At 50.8% G+C, this 12,974-nt stretch overlaps 3 protein-coding genes across 3 annotated transcripts; 1 reads left to right on the forward strand and 2 right to left on the reverse strand.

The window, feature by feature from the left end:
• Positions 1-4,575: 4,575 nt before the first annotated feature.
• Positions 4,576-5,434, reverse strand: ETH_00031540 (uncharacterized protein; the record flags this gene model as incomplete). The annotated part of the gene is made up of 2 exons (XM_013378305.1): positions 4,576-4,799; positions 4,942-5,434. 2 exons carry the CDS (start codon positions 5,432-5,434, stop codon positions 4,576-4,578), a joined length of 717 nt encoding a protein of 238 aa, XP_013233759.1.
• A 288-nt stretch (positions 5,435-5,722) lies between these two features.
• On the reverse strand, positions 5,723-6,754 carry ETH_00031545 (uncharacterized protein; the record flags this gene model as incomplete). The annotated part of the gene is made up of 1 exon (XM_013378306.1): positions 5,723-6,754. The coding sequence occupies one exon, from the start codon at positions 6,752-6,754 to the stop codon at positions 5,723-5,725; it is 1,032 nt and encodes a 343-aa protein (XP_013233760.1).
• A 2,923-nt stretch (positions 6,755-9,677) lies between these two features.
• ETH_00031550 (uncharacterized protein) lies at positions 9,678-10,433 on the forward strand (the record flags this gene model as incomplete). The annotated part of the gene is made up of 1 exon (XM_013378307.1): positions 9,678-10,433. The coding sequence occupies one exon, from the start codon at positions 9,678-9,680 to the stop codon at positions 10,431-10,433; it is 756 nt and encodes a 251-aa protein (XP_013233761.1).
• Between the last annotated feature and the right edge of the window lie 2,541 nt (positions 10,434-12,974).

Here is a 12,974-nt window from a genome sequence, read left to right on the forward strand (position 1 = left end):
TTGTAGAGCGCAGGCACTACAGTGGGGCCTGCTGGTGACCTATAGAGGATAGCTAACTGATGATCTATAAGCAGTTAGGAGGTTGAGACGCGGATTGAGCGCTGTAACCTCTTACTAATGAAACAGAAATGCAAGTTATTAACAAATTATCAAGTATAAACTAGAAATGTTCGCGAATGCTCTAAGATTGGGGCTGCCGACAACGCCGGCACCGGTGCGCATCACATCCTCACCGGACCAGCAAAGCAAGAACGATAAGAAACGACATGAATAAGAAACATGGTTTTCAGAACTTGAAACAAAACGGACTGGTAGACGTTACGCGACCGATGCGTCGGTAATAGTGAAGATTTCATTGGATGCCAGGGTTCAGGGTTGTGCAACAACGTAGACGCTGTAGAGAGCGGAGTGTACTACATTTGGGGGTGCTCTGGGATATAAAAACAATTTTTTCCGGGCCTGGGGGTAGAAATACTTTGCTTTAATAATTCATACCTAGATATCTTAGCTGAGCACAGGATGCACCTACGCAACGGACGCGTGGTTGGACCTATGCAACAGCAGACTTTTACAATGTCAGTAAACAAACTGCCTAGTGAAGCACCAACCAATCCTCAACATCCTACCCCGAAACCCTCTGTGGCAAAGCCGCCGCACGGACATAAGGAGACACCCCAGCAGGTGGCACCTATAACCAATGTTAACAGCATGCCAGGGGACAGTCCATACTTCACGTGGGACCAATTCTGTAGTGCACAGCGCCTACTGCTGCGACTACGCTGCTACCTGCCTGTAGTGCACAGGCACTACAATAGGGCTTGCTGGTGACCTATAGAAGATAGCTAGCTAGCGACCTACAAGGGGTCGCAACACTGGAGGAGGACAGGACCCTCCTACTAGGATCAAAGTAAGGCAATTTGTCTGCGAATTAACATGCATACGCTAGAGGTGCCTGAAAATTCGTGGGGACTGGGGCTTGCGATAGCGCGGGCACTAGTGCAGGCCTCATCCCCACATGGCCTAGGAGGCGAGCACCCCGAGTGGGACGGATTTGAGGACAACAGACTTTGGAAACTTAAGAATAACTGTATTTCGATATATATAAGCTACTGTTTCAAGGAAGCAGGCCAACGTTAGGTGCCGATCATAGGCCCTTCTCGAGGGGGCAGGTAGCAGCGTAGTCGCAGCAGTAGGCGCTGTGCACTACATTTGGGGGCTGTTCGTGGATTGAAATCTTTGTTCTTTCCGGACTTGGGAGTAGAAATACTATGTTTTAATAATTCACGCCTAGAAATCTTCGCTCGGTAAAGGATGCATCTCCGCAACGGACGCGTTATCGTTCCCACACCGCAGGAGACTTCTATAATATCAGCAAACAAAATGCCGAGCGGGACACCGGCCCATCATCGCCATGCGACTCCGAAGCCCACCGTGGCAGAGCGGCCGCATGGGCATAAGGAGGCGCCCCCGCAGATAATATCTATGACCCATGTTATGCCAGGGGACAGTGCCTTCGTCACGTGGGACCAATTTCAGTCCGCTATGAGTGTGATAAGAACTTTTATAGGGGGGACCGTGGAATCAGGCGCAACGATTCCCATACTACCAAAAAACGGCAGCACTATGCAGGCCTTTCTGCTGCTCATCGATCGCCGGTACAGCCAGATGGGATTGGAGCGGCGCGAGTGGGGAAATGCACTTATTGACTACCTTGTGGGCCCGGCTCTAACGTATTGGATGTATCTACGGAGAACTATCGACCTAAGCGACTGGGCGACAGTACAGCGCACGCTTTTGGAGCGGCTTGACAAAACAATGTCGCAGAGTCAATTGTTAACAGAGTTGGCTAAAGTACGGTGGAATGGTAACCCGAAGCAATACACGGACCGGCTTGCGGCTGTAGCGGAGCGTGGTTTGGGTGTTGCCCCCGACGAACTCGCTGACTATGACTGCACCAGGCTACCGACAGACCTCCATCTTCTAATAACCAATAACGAACAGGTGAAATATGAAATATCAGTCGTGGGAACAAGCGGCGACAGCTGCAGCACGGCTCTACGAGCCCAAGCAGAGTATGGTGGAACTCCGACAAGGGACCAGTCGAGCCATTAGGGCTGCTATCCAAGCTAATGGACCCAGTGGGCGCCAGGAAATTGAAAATCGACCTGGGGGAACCCACGCAAACTGCTTTGAGTGTCAGGGTCGCGGACATCCGGCACGTGCCTGCCCCAGCAAAGGGGACCGTACCAAACGTCCGGGGGAAATATGCAAGAAGTGTGGCGGTGTGGGACACTATGCTCTGGACTATCCTACGTATGAACGAGGCCGGCCCGAGCCGGGGGACAAGAGCAGTAGGGAGCCCACCCGTCCTAGCACTGAGAAGACGGAACGATTAAACAGGGGGGCCTAGGCGTGGTTGGAGACGAGCGTTCTAGGCCGCGTAGCCATGGCAAAGGGATGATGTTTGCGGTAGCGACAGGCCCTAATGCCATTCCAGTCCCCCTTGAGTGGGGAAACCAGCTCCTCAGCACTGCGGAAGGAACTAGTACGAGCGATGGGCACGCGGAAGGGACTCAGTCGCTTTTGAAGACGCGGTGGGAGTCTGGGTCGGCGTGGGTCCTGAGTGAAGAGGCTCCGGAAGCGACGACGGATAGCAGCAGGATGCCTGCAGAGGCAACAGAAGACGGCTATAGGTTAGACGCGACAGAGATTGTGCTACACTGGTGGAGGGAAAATTGCACGAAAGAGTCTTACGACAAAGGGGGAGCATTGTGTTGTGTGGGTGCGACGGCGGTACTTTGCGTTGAGCTCGCAGGGAGTCCTTGTGAGGCCCTCTTGGACACTGGGGCTTTGAGAAGTTTCATTAGTCCTAAAACAGTCGAACGACTGCAGCTGAAAGTGCGGAGACTTCCAAAAGAGCATAGGTTCACCGTAGCTACAGGTGAACAACTACGCATTGAACGGGTTGTGACGGGATTGACGATGTGGTGCGGACATGCACGTTTTGCCGGGGACATTTTAGTGGGACCCGTTCCCTATGACTTAGTCTTGGGTTTGGATTGGCTGACGGAACACAAGGTGGCCTGGTATTTTCAGTCCGACAAACTCCGAACCTATGTGAATGGCCAGTAGTGCGAGTTACCGGTCGTTAGGATTGGAGAAGCAGAGCTGCAAGGTGAGAGTCCCACCGTAGTCCACCCAAGGACCCAGGCAGACCAAGCATATGAGATATTGGCCAAACAAGTGGCGGGTATGTCAGCCGAGGAGGCAGCTATATTCCTACGCCCGCCTCCAAGGAGGTGTAAGCCCCACGCAAAGACTAAGGCGAAGGCGCGGATAACGTCACTCGTTCGTCAGGCGGCGGCTGACACAAGAGTCTCAGCGCTCCATTGTACGGTTTGCATTTCATACTGGCTTTGCCCGAAGCCGCTTCGGCGGTGCCCCTAAGGTTCTCGGATGAATGGCAAGGCGCGCTTTGCTGCGCGTCAAGTGGGAATCAACCGACGTCTTCCGGCTGGGGTAGTTCTTTGCCCTCAACCGCGTCGCCGGCAGCGGAAAGTGACGAGGAGTCTCCCTGGCCTATGGCAAAGCTCGAGCACACCCTGTTCGACGAATGGATAAATTCGACAGAGGCGCAGCATATTCCATGTGAGATTGCCCAGGTGTTGCACGAGTATCGAGCGGTTTTTCCCGATAACTTACCTAAGGGATTGATTACCGCCGAAGCGCCTCTCATGATCACCATATTCTACTTGTGCCTGGAAAACTTCCAGCGAAATCTGCAATATTCCGTGTGACCCAAGATCAGCTCACATTCCACAAACAAGAGATAGCTAAATTATCGGACAGCGGTTGGATCGGACCGACCTATTCGCCTATTTGCTCCCCTACGATCATGGTAGACAAACGTGATGATGGCTCCGGGGAGCGGAAGATGCGTATGGTTGTTAATTGCCAGGCTCTAAATGCCCTTACGATAGCCCCTGAATTTCCACTACCTCCCATTCAAACCATTCTGGAGATGCTGGGAGGCGCCAAGTATTTTTGCACTTTGGATTGAAGCGGGATTTCATCAAATACGCATGGCTAAGGAAGACCGCTGGAAGACGGCTTTCCGGTCCGTTCTCTGACTATTCGAGTACTGAGTAATGCCCTTCGGCCTTAAGGGTGCTCCCGCTACCTTTCAGGCCAATATTAATGCCTATCCACAACCTTTATTGGGACAGGGCGTTATTGCGTGCCTAGATGATGTACTTATCAATAGTTCCGATCTCTCTGGGCACGTTGCTCTCCTGCGACAAGTCCCAAGCATCTTTGTCATATATCAGTTCTACCCAAAATTCCGCAAATGCAAGTTTGCAAGGCAAACAATTACATATTTGGGTTATAACATTTCTGCTGCGGGGATCAAACCTGCAGAAGATTGTTGCTCCCGATACTGATGCTGCTACTACTACTGGAATTAGTCGTGGAGCGTTGCTGTTGGGTTTTGAGCTCTTCAGTGCAGACAAAAGTTTTATGGGCCACACGTCTTCTGCTTTCAAGACTCGACGTCACTGGTTGACTGCGCATGGGTTAGCGCTTGGGGGAGGGCTTGTTCTCCTTTTCAAAGGCAGCAGCAGCAGATGCGGGGGATGGCGAGGAAGTAGCAGGCTTGGCAGAGACATCAGGTGCGCGAGAAACAAGCAAAGCAGTAAACTCAGGGAAAACAGTTGCATTGGTGGGCGCTGCGGCCACTGGTACAGTAGAGGGAGCTGCGCGGTCGCCAGACATATGGACAGCTGCAGGCTCATGAGCAGCTGCAGCAGCAACAGTAAAAGGTACCCGCTTTTCAACATTCTGTTGCAGAACCGCATGCTCAGCTTTTCCGCGGATGGAACTCATAGTGGGTACCAAGGCCTCACACCTCTTTACACGCTGTCAAAGCAGTGGGGCCCTTACGAGTATCACAGCGATATCTGGCGCATGCTTTTCGTGACGGGTTCGATAAGGCTGGGGGTGTGTACACGAGGCGGCACGTTTCGTCTTGTGCATTAAGCGAGCCAAACTCAGCAGGCTGCGGCTGCTGCTGTTGCTGCTGCAGCATATGCTGGTGCTGCCAGGGGCTTCGTTCTGGTAACTGCTGCGCCGATGGAGGCCGCTGCTGCTGCTGCCGGCATATTAACTTTGTTGCATTCTCCAGCTCCTCCTGCGTGTACACGAATGGCAGCTCCGGATAAGAGTAACAGCGTCGCATGCACAGAAGCCGGCGCTCCATTGGCTGCCGCTCTAGCCTCTTTGGCGAGCGTTGCAGCGGCTGGTGGTCCAGCTGCTCAGAAAGAACATGTTGCTGCACTTGTGCCTGATGGCCTGCCTCGAAACATGATGAAGTAGTCTTCCGTTGCCGCCTTGCCGGGTGCACGACAGCAGGGTGGACGGATCCATCCAGCGACATCAACTGTTCCTTTTGCTGGGTTGTGCTTTAGAGACCATTGATAAAGTCTCTTCAATACCGTGTTTGTTCTGTTGAGTCAGGTGGCGCTGTATATCATATCCTTCTTTTGTATGCACCATGGCGCAGTGATCCGGGAGAACCTACCACAGCTGTTGCTGCTGTGGCGGCGGCTCAGGTTGCAGCTGCTGCGGCGGTCCCTGCGGCTGCTGCTGCAGACGCTGCCCCTCCTGAGAAGCAGCTAGCAACGCTGCCGGCATCACCCACAGATCAGCACTGCCACCAGCAGAGTCAGGGCTGTGCGTGCATCGGCAAACACTCTGTTAGACTCTGTACATTTGCTCGTGGGATGGGCAGCGAAAAGGTCTGTTGTTGCTGCTGTTGCTGCAGTTCTTGCTGCAGCTCTTGCAGACGCCTCTTCTGCTGCTTAGCAGGAGAATGCCAAAAATTAGGCTGCTGCATCAGTTGCTCTTTTTGCTGTATCCGCTGCAGTTGCTGCTGTTGCGTACTGCACTTGACGGCAGGAGCTGCCTTTCCTTTATACCTTTTTCGAGGTTTCACTTGCACGGGCGCATCTTGCTGCATCACCTCGTCGTGCTTTGCCCCACAGTAAGGAGCATTTGCCGCTGCTGTCGCTTCCGGGAGCAGTTCCGTTGCCTCTGTGCCTCTCAGTTCTGCCTCTGCTGCATTACGACTAAGGGAACTTAAGGTGTTTTCAACAACAGCCTCTGCTAGCTTAATTTTTCGTTGCTGGGCTCCTTTGTTCCTGATACGCCGCTTTCGGTTCGAAGCTTTCCGCAATGCAGCAACATTTGCAGCTGCTGCTGTTGACCGTGCTTCTTCTGCGGCTTCTACTGCTGCTGTGGGTAGCGGTAGAGTCGACACGCAACACGGCACAACTTCTGAACTTCCCGAGAAGCTCTCCACCACATCTGTAGCTGCAGTTGTGCGAGCTGAGTAGCCTGTCAGGTGGTGCTTTTCCTGCTCTTCCCGACAAAGGAGACGGCGCTGCTGCTCGTCTTCGTTAGGAATCGGCGCTTGCCGCCTGTTTTGATCAACCTGTAGTTGCTGGTTCTGATTACCAATTTGCTGCTTCCGTTTCTGAAGGTGCGTGCCACTGTAATGCTGGTCTTCCTGTGGAGGGTCCTGTTGGTGAACGACGGGCTGGACCAGCTGACTACATTGTTGCTGCAGTCGGTGTTTTTCTTGGTCTTTCTGTTGCTGCTGCTGCTCCTGCTGCTGGACCAAAGCCAAATCGTCCTGTTGTTGCTCCCGGGATTCGTAGCCGCAGGACCCCTCACTGAGTTTTGGGAGCAACAGCATCTGGAGTTGCTTCTTTGGTGCGGGCGGCAGCAGCAACTGTCACAGATAACTGGAGCCTCTGAGGCGACTATTCTTCTGTGGAGAGCTCTAAAACCTTCTGTGTCCCATTTTTGGGGGCTCTGTGCAACTCTGTCTCGATTGTTAGCCGGAGAGACTGAAAGGTTTCCCCGCGCCGTTTTTAGGCCAATTCAGCCCGTAGCCTTCCTGAAAGAATCAGAAACTGCTGAATAGTTGGAGTTTCGTGCCGTAGGCTACCCTAGGAGGTCCTGAGGGTCTTGGCGTGGCTCCGGCGGGGATTTGACGCATTTGAGTCCTTGGACGATTGTCACCAGCCTGTGCCTGGCCAGTTTTTCAGGGATAGGGATAAAAATATAATTATCCTCGGCCAAAGACTTGAAAATAGAAGTAAACTGCCAAATAATGCCGAAGTTAGGCAGCCGGTATGCTGGTGGTGTCCGCGAGAAAGGTACTATAATGCATGGCAGTATCTGTCCATATCTCAGAGGATCATGAGAAGGAAAGTTAACAAACATGTAGTAATAAAGCTTACAATTTAATATGGAGGTATTTTTTCAAGGAAATAGAGCTTAAATTTTGAGGTTTCAAAGGGAACGCCGGGCCAATGGACCACCAGTCACGCCAATGGTGTCACTTAAGTGACCAGGCCAATCTGTCCTCTACCGTCGTCAAACAAAAGAAATGCTATAAAAGAAAAAACGTTAATAATAAAAACAAGTGAGTACGATGCTTGGGGAGAAGTAAAGGAACTTGACCTTCATGATGTGGCACCGGCTGCTGGGCACGCGACCAACTACGCGACCCCAATGGAAGCTTCATTACGTGAACACAAAGAGGAACCGTTTAAGTAGTGTAAGTACATTTCATGCTCGAAAGTAATTTCAGTGTGCACTTGCCTTGAATGTGGTCAGCTGTTGGGAATTTTCTCCTGTGCTGCTATTCTCAGTGTAGCAAGTAGCCATGTGCCATTCAAAATTAGAGACCCACCGTATGGATCGCCGCAGCAGCATGCGCAGTTGCCGTAGCAGTAGGCATGCTAGAAGGCATCGGCGCCTTCAGGGTAGCTTTAAAACGGACTAGCAACTGTGATAGTGGCAGCGGCCCCACGTTTTTGACGCCTGTCGGCTTGCCTAGCGTCCGTGTGCAACATGCAGACATATCGCCCTGCCTAATTGTAGAAAGTTTTAAAGTATGTAAGCATGCAAATAAATTCTTGCAGCCAGTGGGACTATTCCGGTCAATTGCACAGTTGCCGCTTTGGCTGAACACTCTGGAAACGCGTTAGGTAAAAGAGGTGAAGTCCGTCGCAGGTGGAAACTTGCTTCGACGGTGAGTGTCAGGCTAGCCGTTGCTACCCAATGCCATTGAGCTCAATGTCCATGGATTGGTGAGAAGGCACCGATGAATCCTGAAGGAGAAGCACAGAATTGCTTACCAAATGACTCCATTTCACATTAACTATACAAGTTAGTTGCGATTAACCCTTCTGCCTGCGTCACAACATGCTCTGACAGGCGAGGAAGTACAACGTCATGAAGCGCTCTGCAGCTGCGGAGCCGCTTGTTGCTGCCGGGCCAACGACGTGGCTGCTACACCGCACGCACTCAATACACTCATCTAGGAAGGGCCGGCTCAACCGAGAATTTCTTCGCTGTAAATCATTGAATCAATCTATATAGAATACCCAATCAAGGACGTGAAGTTTCCGCTGCGTCGTATGCTTCAAGTGCGGCTTCCATGGTGTGGAAAACGGCACAACTAAATCTTAATAGATTGCAGAGTAAGGCAGAAACATAGAGAGGGCGCTTGCTATTCCGAAGTGATTACACAGCCCACAGGTGAGCAAGAAGCCACCATTTTAGAGGAAGAACCTTTGATATTTTCAGTTAGCCAAAAGACGCGCACTTGGACGGCCCAAGGTTGCAGCAAAATTGTGCATTTCACTCCTCTAATAGCTAGCTGCGGCTGTGTACTGACGGAAACAGTTCCAGTGAAAAACGAAACAACCGAAGGACCACAGGCTTGGCTGGCTCAGGCATAGGAAAAAGCTGGCAATCTGGAAGCGTAAACCACCCGAACCTCCAGGAAAACTATTTAGTGCATGTATAATCGCACTACTTCATAGTCTTTTGCCCCTTGCAAGCATCATGCCATGGAACTACGGAAGCAAAGTGGGGTAACTCATAGAATTTATATTGTTTACATTAGCCTCAGTAGCCGGTCTCCACAGAAACCACTTCCGATGGAAGCCCAAAAGTGGGGGAAAAGGGCCGCTCGTGGGCTAAGAATGGTGACCAGACAGCAAGCAGCAAGGTAAGCAAGTGAACATATCATTGTGCACAATTTTTTGCATGCACGCAAGACCAGTCAATAGATGCTTGGCTGGGTTACTGTTTGAAAAGAGGTGAAGTATAAATATGGGCGCTCTTCTTTCCTCCATAAGAATGCAGAGAATTACAAATGATGGCTTGTGATTACATTCCGATTTGTGACGTGCTTGGCATCTTTTTTTCTTCCCCTGGCAAATTTTACACTGCCGTATCGCTGTCATTTGAAGTGGCTGGGCACAGCTCTCCCGCTTCAAATGCCAGTGAGACCTGAACAAATTTAGCGGCTTCCAACGCTGGGGCTTAAACTTTCATCCACAACGCAGTCCACTGGCTTCCCCATATGTTAAGGAAACTACCACTTCTGCTTTCGTTTAACGTGCCCTCTACTGCCCAACCCACTATGTGTTTCGCATTCACTATTAACAAGCACCGAAATGTTGAAATATCGAACGATCCGGTGTGTCTGTTGCGACCAAACTGTGTGATGATTATCAGTACCTAAAGGTGCACCCAGTAGAAGTTGAGCCCTTTCTTTCCCTATTTTATTTGAATTTGCCTGCAAGGGAAGGTTGGGCATGCATTGGCCAGAGGTGCTGGAGAACGAAACGCAAGTGCGCCAGTTCCTCGGTACCATAAATTACCATCGCGTGTTCATGGGACCGGACTATGCCGACGTTGCCCGGCCGCTGGTTGATCTTACGCGTAAAGACGTCAGTTTCGAATGCACAGAGCTTCACACGCAAGCGGTGCGGCAGCTCAAACAGCGCTTAATCGACTTCACTACATTACAAGTCCCTGACACCACGAAGCCCTTCGAGTTACACACAGATGCCTCTGGTTGTGCGATCGGAGCACTTCTGGAACAAGACGGCAAACCCGTCGGCTTCCTCAGCCAAGTCATGAACCCCACGCAAAAGATATACTCGATCTACGATCAGGAACTCTTGGCGTCGGTCATGGCACTGGATAAGCGGTCGCACTTGCTCCGTGTCTCCAAGGTAACGGCTTACACTGATCATCAAGCTCTCACCCATCTCGAACAACTCCAAGCGTCGAAGCCTCTGCGCGGACGCACCGCCCGGTGGCTAGACTTTCTTGCGGAGTTCCCAGATTTGCACATCACTTATGTTCAAGGAGCGCGCAATCAAGTTGCTGATGCCTTGTCTCGCCGTCCCGGTCTTCCTAACACCTGCTCGCACGACACATCATCGACACCACTGATGCTCGCAATAGGAGAAGCGAGCGCGGTTCCCCGCTCTCGTGGTCGGTGTAGTGCACAGCGCCTACTGCTGCGGCTACGCTGCTACCTGCCCCCCGAGCAGGACCTATGATCGGCACCTAAAGTTGGCCTGTTTCCTTGAAATAGTAGCTTATATATATCGGAATACAGTTATTCTTGAGTTTCCAAAATCTATTGTCGTTCAATTCGCCCCACTCGGGGTGCTCGCCTCCTAGGCCATGTGGGGATGAGGCCTGCACTGGTGCCCGCGCTATCGCAAGCCCCAGTCCCCACGAATTTTCAGGCACCTCTAGCGTATGCATGTTAATTCGCCACTACAGGTATCATGTAGGAATGAGGCGACGCCTTGCTCACTGCACTTTACACCCTCAGAGCTGATGACGTAGTCGAAATAAGTGAATTCTTTTCGAGCAAACTTGCATTTAAGGAACTTCCAAGAGAATCAATTCTCGAAAAGCGTCCTGAAAGCCTGTTGCAGAGGTTTCACGCATGGGCAAAAACCGGAACTGCATGTCATGGAATCGCAATCGTAATAGGCAGTGGCTCACCTCGTAGAAGTTGGTGACAAATTTTTATACCAGCTCGGCACATAACTGGGGCAATTTCGACACGAGATCGTATAATCTTGATTTAAACAGTCCCAAGGCAGAGCAAAACACAATATCACCAGCCTCGTTTGGCCATGTGAATTTGATAAAAGCCCGCTTCAACATCAAATGCACAAAAGCTTTTATCTCTCTAAATCATATGCATGTTGAAAAGCGGACAGCAAAAAGTCAGGAAGAGTAGTATGGCAGTTTAATACTTGCCGCACTTTGCTGACTGCGCAACCGTCTTGCGCCAGTCATGATAGTCTTGGAACAAATGGGACAAAAAGCCGGGTGGTTCATCCATTTGCTGACTGCGTATTTATTCTTTGTTTGTGGAATGCAAACCAGTCCGGTGATATCCTGTATTTATGTGCGTTGGTCGGGAAGTTGCCTGGCACCAGGAGGATGTGATGATGACTTTGCGTCTCGGTGAAAATCCTCCAGGTAAAGTGTCTGGGAATGTTGTTTGATGGTCCTAAACACCACAATTATCTGCAGAGGTAGATTCCGCGCATCTTCTGCCTGTATCCACTTTTCGAAGTGCTTTTATTGGAGGATGGCTATGGGCCCAGGTGACACTTCCTCATCAAAGTCGCCTTGTAGGGAGGCCAGTATTGGAATGCGGGGATAGGCTGTAGAGGCCTCCCTACGATGCTCTATATACGCTCATGGGAGTGCTCCTTGACTATCTCGCGTAAGTCATTGGTTGGGAGCTTACCCAAACCCGGCAAAGCCGGTATGCTGATGAATCCCTGCAGTATGCCTGGTAGGTATGCCCTGTTAGTGTAAGCCTCGCGTTGTAATTTTATCGGAGGCGCCCTTGCCTGGGCCTTGTGCTTTCCTTGTAGCATTTGGAGGTGGGGCAAAGGAGTGTAGCAACCCGTGCCGCAATCATCTGGGACGCCTGTTGAGCTAGCACCTCGTTGGCTTGCTCAGCTGGAGTTCGCTCCTGCCTTTCCTGCGACTGCTTATTCTCCTCTTTTTCTTTCTTGCTCTTCATGTTTTTTAGAGCACCTTATCAAAGATTCATGTAGCTTCATATCTTGTCGGAGTGAAATTACCAGGCCACCAGTCAGTTAGCCAGCCTTCCCCGTGGACAAGGAAAAGGCCCAAAGAGGAAGCCTCCCGCTAGGCATTCTCACCCACACTGCTTAAAGAGCAAACGTCACTGATCAGCCTAAATCCTTTCAACTTGCATGCTGCCCAGTTTATTTCCAACGAAAAACTTCGCCAGATCCTCAATCCATCAGCGAGTTTCCTCCGATATCTTTGGATTATGCAAGCCAGTCTATACGCTAAAAGTTCTGAAGGCACTTGTCTTTGGTGTTTAACATTTCGGTAATACATCTTCAAAATATACAGTCAGTCTCAACATTAGAATTTTGAAGTCACTTGTAATAGATGTTGAAAGTTCGGGAAGAATCATTTTGCCATACCAAGACTCCCAATTCAGCGTGAAATTTTTCCAATCAAGCATTAGAAGAGCGAAACTTTTCCGACTTGTTAGTGCCAAATTAGAAGCTAAGTGCTGGTACAAATAATGGACGATCTTCTTCAAGGCATTGGATGAAGGTGCGCGGCATGTGCTCGGTGTTCTTGTTGGCTTCTGCTGTGAATTCGCGTGTGGCTGCTATGAATGAGAATGCAGGCAAGGTATTTCATGAAAAGCGAGGAGAAGAAGTGATAAGGCTTCTTAAGCCTCTGACAGTCGTATCCGATGACGCCGTATGGCCTCATGAGCTGGCGTCGTAATAAGATGACACCCGGTTCTGAAGAACCGGTTGTGCCTGTGCGAAGTAGTTAGTCTCATCACGGTGGCCTGCTTACAGCTGCGCCACTCGGAAACACCTTATTCCCTGTTTCACTGGCTGCGAGTTCGCTGCCACGAAGCAGGCACTGTAATGGACCGATTTCCAGAGCAGCACAAGGGATCCTTCCGACATGAACAAGCACTTATTGGCTACTGGCTAGCTTACCACGTACTTGTCTACATGGCTGAAATACCATTCGACTTTACAAGCATTCAAACGCCTTTACACTTT

This window comes from Eimeria tenella, genomic scaffold (assembly GCF_000499545.2).
Source record: "Eimeria tenella Houghton genomic scaffold, Eth_scaff8, whole genome shotgun sequence".
NCBI classification, from domain to species: Eukaryota; Apicomplexa; class Conoidasida; order Eucoccidiorida; family Eimeriidae; genus Eimeria; species Eimeria tenella.